The 18,611-nt window shown below is 37.9% G+C and overlaps 1 protein-coding gene across 2 annotated transcripts in view; it reads left to right on the top strand.

Moving 5' to 3' along the window:
- Positions 1–18,611, top strand: part of LOC132114045 (neuroligin-3-like) — a 206,469-nt gene that overhangs the window by 100,868 nt on the left and 86,990 nt on the right. For both annotated transcript variants that reach the window (XM_059522172.1, XM_059522171.1), the window contains one exon: positions 2,226–2,411. In XM_059522172.1, coding sequence (XP_059378155.1) covers positions 2,226–2,411 — 186 coding nt within the window. The remainder of the gene's footprint in view (positions 1–2,225; positions 2,412–18,611) is intronic.

The following is an 18,611-nucleotide window of genomic DNA, read 5'->3' as shown; positions in this document are numbered from 1 at the left end:
TGTTTCCAAATCATCACGAACAACTCGAATTTAAATAGAACCTTTTCTGCCATTCCTACTTGTTTTAAGTAAATTTGTTGTGTTTTATGTAAAATGTATAATAAAATAAAACAAATGAATAAAAGTAACAGTTGTATAAGATATGCTGAAGACATAATGGGATTTTGAACCCATTTGAAAAAAAAAGACAATACAAGTGGTTTTACATGTGTATTATTACTGCATTATTATGTCATTGATTGTGAAATTCTATAACTGATTCTATAGCTGCTCTTTTACACCTCCAGTTGTGTGCCTATGTGAGGTTTTCCAGTGAATAATTGTATGTTTGGTTGTGCTCATTAACGAGCATTTGAGAAGCAAAATGCTGTGGTGTGTTTTGCATGAATGTAAGTGAATTAACTCATTTGATTCAGCGTGTGGCTGTACGTCAGTATAAAGTGACATAATGAGGTGCAGAATGTCTGCCAATGCCCTTGAGATATTCAGGAAAGCCGCGCTCCTTAAACCTATTTCCTTTATATTTGCACGCTCCTCTGTACGGGAAGCAGCGTTTCAAAAAACATGCTTTATTTGATATGCTAATACATTACATGCAGTTCAGTTTATTTGTTCCTGATGAAAGAACAATAAAACAATGAATTTGTGGAGCAAGATGGTGAACCTTCCTTTCTGTCTTTGCAGGAAGAGCACTCCCTTTACATTACAGTTATTTGCTGATATAAAGAGGTGTTTAATCACTGTCCATTCAACATGATTACAAGCTAATGTTAAGCTAAAATAAGGCAGTTCCCTTGTATAAAGCATTTTTGTATAAAGTGAGCTTTAGACATACCCAAGCAAATATTTTCTGAGTACAACACTTGTTTCTTGGAGGAAATTAATCAACCGCTTCATAAGATGCACCAACTGCTGACTTGCATGCATTGTGGGATATCACAGGCAGTGATAAAAGCCTTCAAAAGCCAACCAGATGAGGGCAATTCAAATACGTGGATTCGGACATGGCTTCTGACTTTCTAACTTTCAGACACTGCTGGCAAATTGACATCGCATGCAATTGGTCTGCTGATAGAGTTGAAATAACCCATCATTCATTGGTTCCTTAATTTGTAGAGAAATATGATCTTCAATTGTAATGTGCTTCTGCTTTATTTGATCACCATGTTGATCATCTGCCACAATCAATATAGCACATTTTATAAAATAAAGCACATTTGGTGCCTGCTTCAACTGAACTGTTGGTGGTTATTGAATAAGATGCAGGGGTTTGCACTGAAATGCTGCATGTTAAAGTCGCACAGCTGTTTAGTGAATCCCCTCTTATCTCTCTCGCCCACTCTTTCCTTCTCTATTTCAGTTTTCTCGTTTTCTCTCAAATACGCACGAACACACAGTGGCACACATGTTAACACCAGCCCTGCAATTTGAGGCCTCCCCTCTAGAGATGTCAGGTTGTCAAAGCTAACCATCCAGTGTCAGAGTGAAGACAAGAAGCAATCCAGATAAAACATTTAACCTCCATGTATCAGAAAATTAATTTCCCTGTTAGCATCGCTAATAATGGCTCTTCTGGGAGACAACATGTAGATTGTTTCAGTCATGTTTTTCTATTCCCTGCTAGAAAATCTGGTTAGGAATTCTGATGAATAATAATACAAAATAATGTGTTTGAGCACAAATATCGGTCAACATTATCAATACAGCATTCAGCTTTTATTATTTTATAATGGTGCATGTTTTCCTTGAAATGTACTTCTGAAGCAGAATTCTGTCATTTCTATTATTCTTCATGTTATATTTCTTTATGATTAATGTTTGTTCAAATTTAAAAAATAAAAATAAAATAAAAAATAAAAACAAGAACATTTGAGTGGCTGTGGCAGTTGCCAAAGTATTTGGAGTATTTTAGTGCATTGCTGTGCACTTGCAGAGGTTTTAAAGTCTAAAGAGATCACTCCTCTATTCCAGTTTCAAGTTATGCCTTGAGTCCCTCATTCAAATTGAGTCCATAGGATTTTTTCACATCTACCAGGCAAAAAGTCAGATTGCTCAAATGAACAGTACACCTCTCCTCAGCGAACTGCACAGTATGAGGCATCAGTTAAGTCCATTGCATAAACAGTGTGAGGCCAGTTCTGAAGTTTAAATGCATGAGTTTGTTTGTCAAGAGCCTTAAGATGCTACAGGTTCTCTTAATGTCATGTGCCCTCACTCTGTTACAGGGTTCCTCAGCACAGGAGACCAAGCTGCTAAGGGAAATTATGGGCTTTTGGATCAAATCCAGGCTCTCCGTTGGATAAGCGAGAACATTGGCTATTTTGGCGGTGATTCCAATCGCATCACTGTTTTTGGATCAGGAATTGGTGCCTCTTGTGTGAGCCTTCTGACCCTGTCCCATCATTCTGAAGGTAAGAGAACATTTAATTCCACAGAAGAATAAGAACAGTCCTTGTCAAATGATATTCCCTTTAATACTCTACTTTGCATAATAATCTTTGCGTCATAATGTAAAGGATCAGGAAAAAGTAATATTGCGAGTTAAATACTTAAGCTCTTCCCATGGATAACTGTCAATTAGCATGAAAAATCATGTTGATTCATCATGTAGTTTTTAAAAATGAATGAAAAAATCTGTTAGCAGTGATAAATTATTAATAATACATTGCCATATGTAGTCATTGCCAGTATATAGTTAGATTATTAAAAATACTTTTGTTTTTGTTTGAGATTTTGCATAAAACACCAAAGTACTTTTAATTGATGCCAGCGATGATGGACGTTCCGCCAGCAGTGAATTGCAAACAAAGTGTTTGAATTAGCATGCATAGTTATGTATTTATGCAGCGATAAAGAGACAGCAGTTTTTCACAGGAATTACCAAGGTTACATTTATCATCTTAGCAGTTGTACCATATCATTGTAGCAGACCCTAGATGTAAATTTAAAACACATTCCCAAGAGGCTTTTCTTAGATGTGAGACATAATTATATACATTTCAATTGACTTTGTGGGTTTCCATGTTAAACAATTGACTGTTGAACTTGAATATGTTGAATTATACCATTTAAAACTCCTTTGAGATAAATATTTATATAAAATAAAAGCAACACATACATTATAAAGATATGCATTCTTTGAGCTTAGAGCTTTCTAAAATTCTAGATATATTTGCGGCCGTGACATTGTACATGTTGAGATACAAGCTGATGATATTGTATGAGGCAGGCTGTGGGAGGCTATTCTAAAGGAAGCCACTGTAAATCTTTCACTCTCTTTTTTTACATAGATTGAAAGCTGTGTCTGGCTTTCTCTATTAAGCGATCATTGAATTTTTAGATAAGGTCTTAGGTTGTTTCTACACTTCGCTTCCTGCCATGAATAATTAAGTTTGTTTGCATTCTCCAGATTGCATCAATGCTTTATTAATTGCTTTTATTTTCTTTGGATTTGGATAGATTTATTTTACCATAAATGCATTTTTTATTCAAATATTCCATATTGCTAAGCTTCATGTAGCATGTTATTATACGGTCAACCGCCTCATTCCTTACTCAGTAAATTGGATATTACTGATGCTGATGTGTCCCCTGAATGGAATTATTTTCCCTACTTGGTTCGATGAGATAAAAAAGCAGTATTGGGGTAGCTGGGTTTTACTGACAGCCTCTATAAACTATCAAGATCCTTGAGAATTGAAACAGGAATCCTGTTATTGCTCACCAAAAGTACCACCAATATCAATCAGCTAGCTCTGCAATACTTGTCAAAGCTGTGATTTTAGCCATCACAGCAAAGGAAAGGAAAAGTCTTACTAAATAGTAATGGCAAGGCTTCGAGGAATGCAGCAGCAAAGAATCCAACTAATCTTTTATAAAAATTAGATGTCATCACAACTTGCAGATTGAGAAATATAGTTGCTATACAGTGCTTATATTAGCACAAATACTACAGTTTAAACTAAGACATGATATTTGGGACACAACTGAAGAAACATGTTTAACAAAGTGCTTGTGTACTATTACTGAGAAAGATGTCCAGACGGTTAAAAGATGATGTTTGAAGGGTTTCAACTTGTTTTTGGTTGATAAGCTGGTAAGCAAATGTAAGTACCAATGTGTAAATCTGTGAATGAACACATCATTGTACCTAATTTTAAGAAACATCTTAGCAACATTCTCACAGATCATCCAAAGGATAAAAATAATAATTTCTCTGCAAGGTAGGTGTGCTGTCTGAAAATTGATTGTTCTGCTAATTGGCAGAAGACACAATTGCCATTTGAGTAAAGGAAAGAAAATTTTCTGATGAAACGGATTTCATGCATTGTCCAGCTGTTGGCAAATCTGAAGCTGAAATCCCACTGTAGGTGAATCCCACCCACAGTGCAAGAGCCATTCACATTTCCCCTGACCCTGCTCCCTGAGAAAACACAATTACCTGAATCCCATCATCTGAAATACCAAAGGCCCAGATCAAAAAAAACACTTCAGCTCTGTCCTCGCAGTGCAGTGTAGTGTGTGAGATTGAGTGTGATGCTTGTTTGGCAAGTGTGTGTTTGTGGTGGTGTTAATGAGGCCACTGTGACCTGTCTCCTCCTTGCAGTCTGGCTCATCATATTATGGGCCCTGCTGCTTTCACATGGATCTCGCCTGTCTGGGCGTGTGGCAGGCCAGGACAGAGGGCTTCATCTATCAGCTCACTCCACTGCAGGAATTAGCCTGCCCGCCAGGCCCCTGCTGTGGGATGGATTGCAGATGCATCCCACTGTCCTCCTCCATCATCAAGATTAAGGGCAATCATATGTCTCATTTCTTTGATGGAAAGGGGGACCTTATGTTAAGGGAGAGAAAATAAGTGGTTTGGATTTTGATTATGTTTCGTTTATTTTTGCATATTTAGTTTTTGTGATATAAGGCTTGGATGTAATTTCATGATCTTCCATCCATCTGTAAGCATTCCAATAATGCAATTTGCACAAGTAGAACATGATTCTAGATCAGGGTCTCCAAACTTGGTCCTGGAGGGCCAGTGCCCTGCAGAGTTTAGTTCCAACCCTAATTAAACACACCTGAACCAGCTAATTAAAGTCTTACTAGGCACACTAGAAAGATCCAGGCGGGTGTGTTGAGCCAAGTTGGAGTTAAATTTTGAAGGACACTGGCCCTCCAGGACTGAGTTTGGAGACCCCTGTTGTAGATTAACATCCTTTATTGGTCCTGGAACAGCACTCCTATCAAATGTCATCACCCCTTGATCCTCTTGTAGGTTTAAGTCAGGTTGACCAATCTTGCTCCTGGATGGCTACCTGGTTTAATGTTTTTTGTTAAAGCCAACCAATCATCTATACCTTCTAATTTTAGAGTTAGGGCCAGGTCTTGCAAAGCCTGGTTTTAGGTGTAGGGCTGTGGCATGGATGTTCAAACCTGCTCAAAAAGGGGTAGATTTCACACACCAAACCCAGCTAATTAGGATCCTCAGGACTGACAGGTGTGTTGAAGCAGAATGGATCTAAACTCTATGAAAAGTTGACTTCCCAGGAGGAGGATTGGACATGCCTGGTTTGGAGTTTTTGCTAAAGCATGAAAACTATAATCAACCAGACTCTAGCTTCTGATTTTAGAGCTAAGGGTCAGGTCGCGCAATAAAATTCCTATCAAACAGTTATGACAGTCCATCCGATTTCAGGGGTGGGGGTGCGGGAGGGAAGCCCAATCCTACTCCTATAGGGTCAGATTTCAGCTTCAACCCCAATTGAACAAAGCCTGTGGGAGCCAATTGAAGCTAAATTTTGTAGAACTCTTTGTAGAAAGTTCGATCTCATGGAGCAGGGCTGGACACAGGAGCACCATAACAAGGGAAAAGTTTAGTATGATTCCAACCCGTGACCTCTGAAACCTTTTGAGTTTTAGTTTGAATGTGATTTATACCAAGGGGGGCCCAATATGCTGATCAGGGGGCCCAGAAACCATAGTGATGCCCATGGCTGAACAACGCTGGTTTAAAGTTATTTTTAGGGCCTTGCACTACACCAGTCTGTGCCTTTTAAATAATAGGTCAATCAAAGTAAGGTTAGAGCCAGGGCTAGGGTTAGGCTAATAAATGTTATTACAAGACCAATAAAGTGTGTCCTACCTTATCTTACCAAAATTCCCATTGTTCACAGAAGAATTCAGATGTCCAGTGAAGATTCCAGATGCTCTTTTTTGATTCCAGATGCTCTTATCCATGCTCCTTCAAATGCATTTCAGCATTTTTTTAACATCAGTGCTCAGGGAGGGAGAGCAAACAAGAGGAAGGGAGAATGATGGCGAGCATGAGAAGTTCTTAATCAAGGACATTAGCCAATATTGTGTGTTATCTATTTGGCATAAGGCTGGCTCTAATTGAACATGCAGATTTGCCTTTTTCTTTCTCTCTCCTAATAGTAATTATGATGTCCAACGAGAGATGGCTTCACGGCCTGCTGCTGGAATATTTAACAACTGGAGCTTGCTCTGTGTGTGTGTGTGTGTGTGTGTGTGTGTGTGTGTGTTTGTGTATTGGAAGGATGCTGGAGACCTACCAGCAGTGTTACTGAAGGTCATCGGGAGACCTTTATTTCTATTCCTGTAACTAATCAGCCTAAAAGCTCTGCTTGTGAGGACATGCTCCCCTTTTAATGGAACGTCTCATACATTAAAGGGGACTCGTGAGGGGCTACGTTGGAGGATTCCTTCTACCCATGTCAGCTCTCATTTTTTATGAAGACTTTTGGGTTATTGAGGACCATAAATATGCACACTTAAATTGTGTTAGTTTTATTAGTGAGATGGTTTTCATTGTGGTAGCTTTATGATGCATGACTTTCAAGCGTTAACACTTTGAGCTACAAAACTGTGCATGAATAAGAAGTAAGAAATGAGATTATGAAATGAGATTATGGTTTAACAAATGCTGCACTGAAAAAAAATATACATCAGAAGTAGTGACACAACATGTTAGCGAATGAAGAGAAATTTTCTGTGACATTACGGTTAAAATAATGCACTGACAAGTCCTAGCCAGTCAGCATGTCAAGTCATAGCTTTTCTTTATGACTGAATATGGTCCGGTTTTAATTGAAGCCATAATGTTGCTATACTTAAACTGACAGTGTCTCTTATAGTGAATAAGGGCTTTGAAAAGGAATCAATCTACTTTATGACTTTAATTCAAGTTAAGCAAGTCCATTTGCTTTTAGTGTACTGAAAGCACTTAGTTTAACTGAACATCATTCTCTGTCTATCCTCAATCACTCCAAACAATGTTTTTACACGTCACAAGTTATTCATGCATATGCTCTTCTACAGGAATTGAGAGTTGATGCCTAACTTCTTAAATAATTATTATATTTTTTTTAGGGTTTTTTTTGTGCAAAACAGGTTGTGAATAATTAAATTTATTTTGGAGAATGTTTGACTTTAATCGGACTAAATTCTGTACAGGAGGGGATTATGGAAAGACTTAGAAAACAATCATGTGCTAGCATTAGCTTTATTTTGACATGTATTTGTTCATCTTTGTACATTTGAGTCACCAGAGTGAATGAATTTTACTTTATTTGACAAATTAATATTTGCACACATTGTGTATTTCTTCACATATTATTCACTCAAATGCAAAGTTGTGTGCATCACAAGCATGCAGTAGCACATTAAATAAACATGATATGTGGTGGACTCAGGGTGGTAAAGTTCCCTCTATGTTATAATTTAATTGTAAATTAGTCTATTAAAAACGTGTAAATTAGTCTATAATAAATTATATAAAATTTGTTTATAAATTATTTTACAATTTAGGGTAAATTTCATGTCCACTGATGACATCCTTTTTTTTCTATCACTTTTCTTCAAATAAATCATATTTATCCAATACATTTTTAATTTAAATTAAGAAAATATTTTTTTTTCCCTTATGTCCACAAAAGTATTGTTAACTATGCCACCAACTAACTGTACCATAAAATTATACTATATGTAAAGTGACATCCAAGCTACAGGATCTCAATACTGGCCTTGCTGTTAGACATTGAAACATGTCTTAAGGCTTAAAATAAATCTGAACTCAAATATAAACAGACTGGTGTGATATTTCTTACACAGTGGTCTAGCTACTGTAGCTTTGAAGGAGGAATGTTTTTTTCTGTTTCCTGTGTGTGGGGACACAAACAGTTTGTGTGACCCCATTTCAAGTAGCTGGTGAGCACAACCCCATTCTACAAAATGTCAGAAAAAAACAGGCTAAAACATGTACATCAGGAGCCTCTCTGTAAATTCAGTGATCACATTTGACCTTTTGAAATGGCAGAAATCTGGCACTATTCATTCTCTTGTGTCCCCTCTGAAATCAAACCTACAGAACCAAATGTATAGACTGCAAAGCAAATACATTATTTTTCAATGTGGAACATCATAACTGCCTCCAATCACTGGCCAGTGTAGCTTCCATTCACCGGCAGGTAAATGTCAGATTTGAGATCAAAGAACGCAAATGAGACTTTTTAACACTCATCACTGATTTCTGTAGAGAAAGAGCCACTGGCGATTGTGGATGTAGTTTTCACATAGTTTGGCCAAAGATGCTCTGACAGCTGAACAGTGCTCTTTCATAAGCTATCAGGCTTTTAAAGCTGCAATCTCTTTGTCTCTCTTCAGAGTATTCAGTGATATATTTCAAGCAAAGGATTTCATCAACTGATCACAGGAAATGTTAAAAACCCTCAGAAACTCCATCAAGTGTGGCGCCTTCCTGCTTCAACAGACTTACTCTTACTCTCCATTTAAACCTCTTTTACCAAATGTATAAAGACTTTAAATATCATTGTTTATTAATACTTTTTTTAAGTGTCACTAATCTAAAATAATAAATCAGCTATTCTCTTTTAAAAGATGTTTCATTTTGTTTAGTTCACTGAATAACATATGACAAACCAAGCAGAATATAAAAAATAATAATTACTCTAGTAACAACATGATACTATGGGCCTTCTGTGCCAAATCTGGTGGGCTCATCATAGCCCAAGGGCATCATTTTATCTTTTCTCTTTAAAAAAAAGCAATGTTTCTTTAACCCACAACTCTGCCATGTGTCCACAAACCCCTTATTAACAAATAAACACACACACACAAAATAAATAAATACATAAAAAATGTATTAAAAAAATTACCCTCAAAAAATTTTCAACATATTAAATCTTACAAATGTTTATATTTAGATGAAATTTCACAATTAAGAAGAGCATATCCATTTATCAAATCATCTTTAACTTTAAAGTGGTCATATCATTAATATATATATATATATATATATATATATATATATATATATATATATATATGTATGTATACAGAGGCATTTTTGAGAGAGATGACTATTTCGGTTCTATTAAGTTTAAAATCCAACCCAAACCAGAAGGACCCAGTGCGGACACAGCAGAGCATGAAGTATTCTCAGTTGCTGCAATATGTCAGACCTCCAACTACAGGCCGCATGTTGAATAACCCTGGAAAATGATCGATAGGTCTTAAAGGCTCTGCCCGTAGCTACATGTAGATGCTACTTACTCCCAGTGCAGTGAAAGCAACACTGAAAGTGGTAATGGATGGACGGGTAATGTAGAAAGTATAAAAAAATAGCCATTTGTCCCAGAGGGAGTGCATATCCAGTTCTCCTTCAACATAAATGGAGGAGTGACAAACTGCCGCCCATAGGAAAGTAGTTCATTCTGGGACTGGAGGCATCAGTCGGGCACCTGAAGCAGTGAGATGGGTGTATAAAATATAATGCCTGCTGATTTGAGCACTGACAAGAGGGTGAGGTCAAAAGAAAAACTAAAAACCTGAGGAAATGTGAAAGAGGATAAAACATGAGTAATACATAATGCATAGCCATCGAACTATAAAGATTATTTCTCCTCTCATCATTCCTCGATACTTCTAGAGAATTTTTAAAGTTTTTTTTCTTTCTTTATTGGTAATGAGCACAAGTAACTCAGCCAGTGTTCAGCAGTTAAAACTTCACTGGTGCAAAGCATCAGATGTGTCGAGATTTCACGAGTATCCTTATCTATTTTTACATGAAGTTTAGTTACCATATGTACATTTACTTTCTTACATTTGCATATACACTGAATCATAGAATATTGACATCATCTAAAATGTATATTATGTACATATGAACAACTTCAGAGACATCTAAATTGTGGCATTAATATTTAAAAAAAATATTTCCTCCGAATAATTATGTATTATTTATGTTTTTCGGTAACACTTTATAATAACGTTCTGTTATAAGTCATTTATAAATTATTAATTAATGATGAACTAATCATTTACAAAACATGATTATACGTTTATTAATGATTAATAAGTAATACATTAACATTTTAGTAATGTTTTATTAATTCACTTATAAGTCACTTATAACAAAAGTCTGTGCTGATGAGTGAAGCTTGAACTTAATTTTTTAAAATAAATAAATTAACACTCTGCCACCATTTAATCAGCACTTAATTGTTTATTTTTTATTTTGTTTCCCATGCGACAGCTGCTCACCTAACATGAAAACGCACCATAAACATAGTCCATTATTTTGTGCATTTTATTCCAAGTTTTCAGAAGCCGTACGATACCATCATATGAGAAAAATATTTGTTTTCCGTAATACAATCATTATACATTAATAACAGTACATAGCTGCCGTCTCATCCGTTAAAACTAGTGATGTGTCGTTCGTGAACAAATTGTTCTTTTTGAACGAATCTTTTAGGTGAACGAATCGTTCTCGTTCACGTAATCCACTGACTCATATTTCTCGTTCACTGAAATTCCTCCCTCCACAGAAGCGCAGTGCTATTAGCAGCTCATGCACAGCTCGGTTAACCCATAGACAGTAAAAGAAATGGACACAGCGACCCCACTGGATTCAACAGAGACAAGTGAAGTCAATTAGAAGCACGCACTTCCTGGGGGTCGAGCAACTGAGCAGACTCAAACTGAGCTTGATGACGTCAACCTATCTGACAATTGTAAGTCTTCTAATCGCTGTGCCAACAGAAATCTGAATCACCCACCAAATCTTGCAGACGTTGTTGAAAAATTTTGTCCCGTTGCATTTATGGACTCGCTATGGGCTTCCCCCTTGACTTCATGCCTCCACGTCTCCCCGATAGCCTCATAGATAGTAAAAGATTGCCTGCGAGCTTCTTTTCCTGTCTATATGGTAATTTCTCTACTGTGCGACAGAGAGTCGCAGGTTATGATGCAATCGTTAGCCTATTTTTACAAAAACTGCTTCTACGGGACCACAACGTAAGATACAAGTTAATGGGGCCTTTTATACATTTTCGTGTTTCTTTAGAAATAATGAATGGACAAATGGAGTCTTTAAACCCCTCAGATGTTAAGTTATTCGCTGTCAAAGTGACGCCAAAATGAATGGGAGTCAGTGGAATGCTAACAGCAGGTGGGGGTCCGCTAGCCAATGGTGGCGCCCAGGGCTGCTTCAATAAAATATGAAACCCTGCCCCCCTGGGTGAACCGGGTATCTCTGTGAACTGTTTCATCTTGTCAAAGAGTTACTCAACCTCGAGCCAATAGCCTTCGAGTATGACATGTGATGAAGCATGTGATTTGTTGAATGTAGTGAACGAATACGCCCTTCACTGAACGAGTCTGAACGAGATCTAGAGATATCGTTTGTGAATGAAATTACTGAACTGATACCCATGTCGTTCGTGAACGAGTTGAATGATTTAGTATTATTTAGATTTAGGATATTTTCATATTTAGCATACAGAACATAATTCCACGTTTAATCACCGATTTATTAATCTGAATATATAGGCTAATATATGAACTGTCTGACCAAACAATTAAAATGCTAATTATGCAAGAAAACCTTGTGTTTGTTCATCTAAACAACTTAAATAGACTTTATATATTGAATGCGATTATGCAAACATTTTAATAAAAGCCAAATCAGTTTTTGTAACAAGTGAATACGTTCGTTGGCTTAACCCTTATGCGTTGTTGGGGACATTTTCGTCCACTAGGGGGTAAAGTTGAGTCTTATTTTGGCCACAACTTTCTATGTGTTTGAGCTAATGGAATGATTTTTGGTGACAAATCTTATTTTGACCCATATTTTGGGAAAATGCTTCAATATTTTTCAAAAACTCAACGGTACACTCTGGGCAAATTCACTACCCTTTCATTAGGTTCGTGGATGAAAACATCCACTAAATTAAACTGCTGTAAAAATGTATCAGATAAATATTTTTTTCAATTTTTTTGGCATAAATCTATTATTCAACCTCAGTCCTGATCAAAACTACCAAATGTTTAAAACAAATCCAAGATTTTAACCCTTTAATTACCAAGTTCATAAATTATGTCACTGATTTGGGGAAAAAAATACACAAAATTACATATTTTCAATTTAAAATGTGATTGTGGACTGGATATTTTTTTTACTTTTTATCACAGTCTTGGGCATGTCAAAGATTAGTAACAAGATTGGCTTTGATGCATTGTTAGTTTTTGTGCAGCATTAGATTGTAATTTTTTCTCCCTCATTTACTGTTCGTGGCTGTTTTTGAAAAAAATCCGAATATGCACCTCATGCTCTCAGAACTACATGGAGTAAACAATAAAAAAAGAAGTGTGTTTATGCACCTGCTGCCTTTTGATGGTGAAAAGTACGGATGGCCTATGTGTGAAATGCTCGTCTTTTCTTGATGGTAAAGCCAGTTTAAAATCTTAAAATCCTGTAAAAAAAACTATGTTGCGTCAAATTTATGAACAATGTATTATGAACCAAAATACAATACCAACTTCAAATAAGCTGCAGCTCGCTGGAGGGGTCAAGCTGCATAATCATTTCTAAAACTTTGGTACAAGTCAAGCCCTTTCTCGTGTTGCTTGCTGCTCTTTTCGCCATTAAATGACCAGCACGATGGCATGCAAGTGTTTAAATCCACGTACTTTGCTTTTGTTTAGTCTATTCGCTTGTTAAGTCTGACGTCACGTAGCTGCGCTTCCGTGTCCAAACGCTCTATCAGTTACCACGAGAAAACAACAAAAGGTGCTAATATAAACTCACAATGTGATACTAGCGAAAAAGTTAAAATCTTTAACTCCATACCGAAGTCCCAGATAGCCAGACAATGAAAGTATAAATATAAAAAAATATATAAAAATTATTTGTGTTTGGGATGCTGTGAGCACGGAGACTGTAGTGTATACCGTAAGTTTGAAAGCTTTTAGCTTAAATTATTAATATGAATAAACAGTGCTCATAAACGGCTGCTGAGGTCATATTCTCAAGTGAAGCGAGTTGAGGCCTGGACCCGGAAACAGCGCTTCTTACGTCATCACTTAACAACCGAATACTTTCACCACCATTAAAATGCCACAGGTGCATAAATACACTTTTGTTTACTCCATGTAGTTCTGAGAGCTGAGGTGTACATTTTGATTTTCTCAGATACATCAAGGTAAGTGCGCAAAGGTCTCTCTCACACAATCTCTCTCTTTCTCACACACACACATACACACACAATATAATATGCTGTTATACTCCATATAGCTTCATATACAAGTCAGAAACTAGGCTTTTTTTGCACAGGCCTATCTAAAGGGTTAATGGTCCCACCTAGTGATCAACTGTAAAAATAACAAATGTTACCTCTTCCCAACAGGGAAAACCACAAACAATCAAGAATGCATGATTATATGGTGTCATGGCTTTGCAATCAAAAAATGTCATTATAATGGAAGTCAATGGGGCAAAAACAGCCACGAACAGTAAATGAGGGAGAAAAAATAAAAATCTAATGCTGCACAAAAACGAAAAATGCATCAAAGACAATGTTGCTACTAATCTTTGACATGCCCAAGACTGTCATAAAAAGGAAAAAAAATCCAGCCACAATGGATTGCTTTTATATTGAAAATAAGTCATTTTGTGTGTTTTTCCCCCCAAATAAGTGACATCATTTATGAACTTGGCAATTAAAGAGTTAAAATCTTGGATTTTTTTAAAAACATAGTTTTGATCAGGACTGAAGTTGATTAACAGATTTATGAAAAAAAAAATTGAAAACAAATATGAATCTGATAAATTTTTACAGCAGTTTAACTGAGTGGATGTTTTCATCCCGAACATAATGAAAGGGTAGTGAATTTGAACAATGCACAAGGGTTACACACTGTTTTCCTAATGAATGTTGTTCAGTTGCTTTGACGCAATGTATTTTGTTTAAAGCGCTATATAGATAAAGGTGACTTGACTTGACTTGACTTAAGACATAACACATATGACACTCTTTTTCGCCACCTGCTGGCATATTTTGTGTAATACGAAGAAATGGTCACTGAATGAATCAGTGAATGAATCTGAACGAATCATTTTGGTGAACGAACTGAAAATGAACGAATCTCTTGAAAGAATCATAATTTCCACCACTATTTAAAACTTTCAAAATTGGCGCATCAACACAACGACACTGGTTTGCGGCAGTGACGTCAAACCTCGACCACCATAGATTGTCTGCGACATGCCAAATTGTGTTGAGTGAGACATTTTGAAGCTTTGAAGGATGGAAATGCAGATCAGGAGAATGTTTGCAGCGATTAAACACTATAATTTCATTCTGTAACTCAGAACTGTCAGAACACTGGTAATGTAGCACAGGCGTCTTTTTAACTGTTCTTAATACTGCTTTTTGTAATGTTTTAAATAAATTATTGTGACTAACGTACATTTATCTGCATGTTACACTTTGTATATTGTAAAAATGGTTATGTTTAAGATTATAGGGTGGAGAAGGTATTTTTGTATTTTTTATACAATAGTATATTAACTAAGATAATAGTCACTGTCAATATATCTATACTGCGTTTTTATTTTTGTGAAGTGGCTAAAAAGTTGTTTATAAGGAGTGAGTTAGAGGCTCAAAGATATCTATATAATAGTAAAATATATTTGCATAAAAAAATCATAATTTAAAGGTACAATTTGTAAGATATTTGCAGTAAAATATCCAAAAACCACCAGGCTAGTGTTATATATTTTGTCCAGCTGATTACTAACAATATCTCTAATGCTTTCAACTACTTGTAAATCATGAGAAAATGCCAATTTTAAACAGTGACACGGGGCAGTGCAGTCGCCTGTCAATGACGTTAGTTACCCTTTGTTAACGCCTTTACTGACGTAGAAACCACATGACAACAGTTTCGTGGACAAATGCGGAAGTAGCATTGCGACAAAATTCAACTAGAAAGAGATGCCGAAGAGATGTTTTGATTTGTATCTTTACAGAAAATGTATGCTATTATAACGATCAACAAGATTAGTATAATGGGGCATATACGCCAAACGCGGGGCATCGCATCTCTAGAGCCGCGGGTATGTAATCTACTCGCGCAAATTGTTGAACTCGCGTTAAATCTATGATTTATCTTTCCGTCTGATTGATGGTCGTCAGCGGTTGGATAGAAGACACGATACATGGTAAATTTACAAACTGCAGTTTGTACATAATTTATAAAGATCTGCAAATGATATGTAACGCATTTAAAAGTCACAAATAGTTTACACTTTAGATTAGGGATTGCAGAAAGTGTTTTAAATGACTTGTTTACATATACAAATAATTTGTAACAGGTAATAAAGGTCTTCAAGTGATATGTAACACATTTAGAAGTGATGAATAGTTTACACTTTAGATTGGGGATGCAGAAAGCTTTGTAAATGATTTATTCATGCGTTTACACATCATCTATAACAGGTGTTGAACACTTTGTAGTGTGTACTAATTACTGACTGTTGAGGGTATAGACAGCTGTCTTCTCTGCCACATATGGAGTCTTTAACTCTGTGCACCTGATGTGAGCTTCAGTGGAAGGTAAAAGCGGTTGAGAGGTTCACTTCATCACTAGATCCCACACACTCCACACAGAACACAAGTCTGTGCTGATGAGTGAAAGGATATAACACAAGCCACTGGAATCACCTGACTAATGCATTTATAAATGTTTATCCACTTCAAAACAAATGAGTTACTCTTCTTAAAAATAGTGCTTTAGCATACCTGCATGTTTGTGCAGACCAGCTAACAAATTCGCCAATAAATAATATACTGATCATTTATTAATGGTTTGTTCATCATTTGTTCATGATTAACAATTGTTTATTGAGATAATTATACAAAATGATTTTGACATAAATACTTCAGTTATTTATGAGTGATAAATAATGTTATCAGCTAATAACTTATAATTATAATTAACTTATGGACACAAATCCAAAAAAAAAAAACTAAGTGCGCCACAATGCTTCAAGTCAAACGAATGAACATGTGAAAGTGATTTGAAAGCATAAGGAGTCGTCTGCTCTGCTTTTTATAGCTCTCATGAATGTTACACAGTGATCAACCTGCACAGTGCAAATAGCCAAAACCTGGATATTTTAGGCATTATTAAAATCCTGGCTGGGACGTGTCCTGTATGAACAGTGCATATGGCCACCCTACTGTTGTATCATCTTTATTATAAACAGTCTTAAATCTAAATGAATTTAGCCACATGGATTAGCCATTGTACTTATGAATCATATTAGTGTGATTTACAGTTGGTTTAATTGGTTTGAACCTGAGCTTGATTGCTCCCCTCCATTTTATTCTGAGCTGCAGGACATATGCATTATCTTTGCCCCTGTTGCTAGATAGCAATGACACAGGAGGAAAAGGTAAAATGCAGTTGTAATGATAAAAGACTTCCTAGTCATCGGGAAGAAGGAGGCGGGAACCGGCGGACAATCAAACAACATTTTAATAAAGCAAAATAAACACAAAACAGCGCACCAGCCCCTCACGGACGACTGGTGCGCGCAAATAAAAACCAAAACACAACTAAAAGCCCAGGCCTGGTCCTCTCTCGTCCTTCACTGTCGTCGCTCCAGTTTTATATCCTTCCATCTCCTCCGTGGGCCTCGAGACCGGTGGGTCGAACAGGTGTAGCTCATCTCCAATCACTCCACCGGCCTCGCTCCCATGTCCCTCGGCCCCCCCCCACTCGCCACATTCCCCCATCGCCCCTCGCAGGCCGGGGGGTACTCCTGCAGGAACCTGGGGGTAGGACAGGCGAGGCGAGAGAAAAGGAGATGGAAGGAGGAGCGAGAGAGGGGAGAGAGGGGAGAGAGGAGAAAAAAAAAAAAAAATCCGGTTCCCAGACGCACCGCTGCTCGGCCCTCCACCAGCTGGGCGATCTCCTCCGCGGTGCCTGGCGGTGGCACTGGACGGCCCTCGGCGGACGGCACGACACTCCTCCGCCGCCCGGTGGACGGCGACGGCTCCTCCGGTTTTGGGCAGCCAGCAGGAGTCCCCCGTTCCCTGCTCCTCCCCATTCCGGCGGATGGCAGCAGGCTCCGACCACCTGGCGAACGGCGCAGACTCCTCCGCTCCCTCACGGACGGCAGCCGCCCCTCCCTATCGTGGGCGGCCGGTAGCGAGCTCGCCCATCCCTGGCAACTCGCTCCAGCCCACCGCCTCGAGCGTCCATGGCGGCACACTCCTCGCCAGCTCGTTGGCACCGCGGATTCACCACAGCGGCGAGGGATCTTCAGCAGCGCGTCCCTCCTTCTCCCGGGCTTCGGCACCACTGTAATGATAAACCTTTGTAATCATCGGGAAGAAGGAGGCGGGAACCGGCGGACAATCAAATAACATTTAATTATTCAAAATAAACACAAAACAGAAAAATGAAACCAAAACCTAAAATAACGCCCAGGCCTGGTCCTCTCTCGTCCTTCACTGTCGTCGCTCCAGTTTTATATCCTTCCATCTCCTCCGTGGGCCTCGAGACCGGTGGGTCGAACAGGTGTAGCTCATCTCCAATCACTCCACCGGCCTCGCTCCCATGTCCCTCGGCCCCGCCCCACTCGTCACAGCAGTGTTGTATGCTTCAGTTTTATACTCAGATTCCAAAGCCTCAAAATATATTGACCTGTACATGGACACATGTGACGTACTCCACATCTCCTTGTTACCATAAATATATCAAAACTTAATTTTTGATTGGTAAATATGCATTGCTAAGAATTCATTCGGACAACTTCAAGTCAAGTCAAGTCAAGTCACCTTTATTTATATAGCGCTTTAAACAAAATACATTGCGTCAAAGCAACTGAACAACATTCGTTAGGAAAACAGTGTGTCAACAATGCAAAATGATAGTTAAAGGCAGTTCATCATTGAATTCAGTGATGTCATCTCTGTTCAGTTAAATAGTGTCTGTGCATTTATTTGCAATCAAGTCAACGATATCGCTGTAGATGAAGTGATCCCAACTAAGCAAGCCAGAGGCGACAGCATCAAGGAACCGAAACTCCATCTGTGACAGAATGGAGAAAAAAACCTTGCGAGAAACCAGGCTCAGTTGGGGGGCCAGTTCTCCTCTGACCAGACGAAACCAGTAGTTCAATTCCAGTCTGCAGCAAAGTCAGATTGTGCAGTAGAATCATCTGTTTCCTGTGGTCTTGTCCTGGTGGTCGTCTGAGACAAGGTCTTTACAGGGGATCTGTATCT

The sequence above is a fragment of the Carassius carassius genome, chromosome 33 (assembly GCF_963082965.1).
Source record: "Carassius carassius chromosome 33, fCarCar2.1, whole genome shotgun sequence".
In the NCBI taxonomy this organism is placed as follows: domain Eukaryota; kingdom Metazoa; phylum Chordata; class Actinopteri; order Cypriniformes; family Cyprinidae; genus Carassius; species Carassius carassius.
The sequence above is the reverse complement of the archived record's forward strand: the minus strand, read 5'-3'. Positions and strand labels throughout refer to the sequence as shown.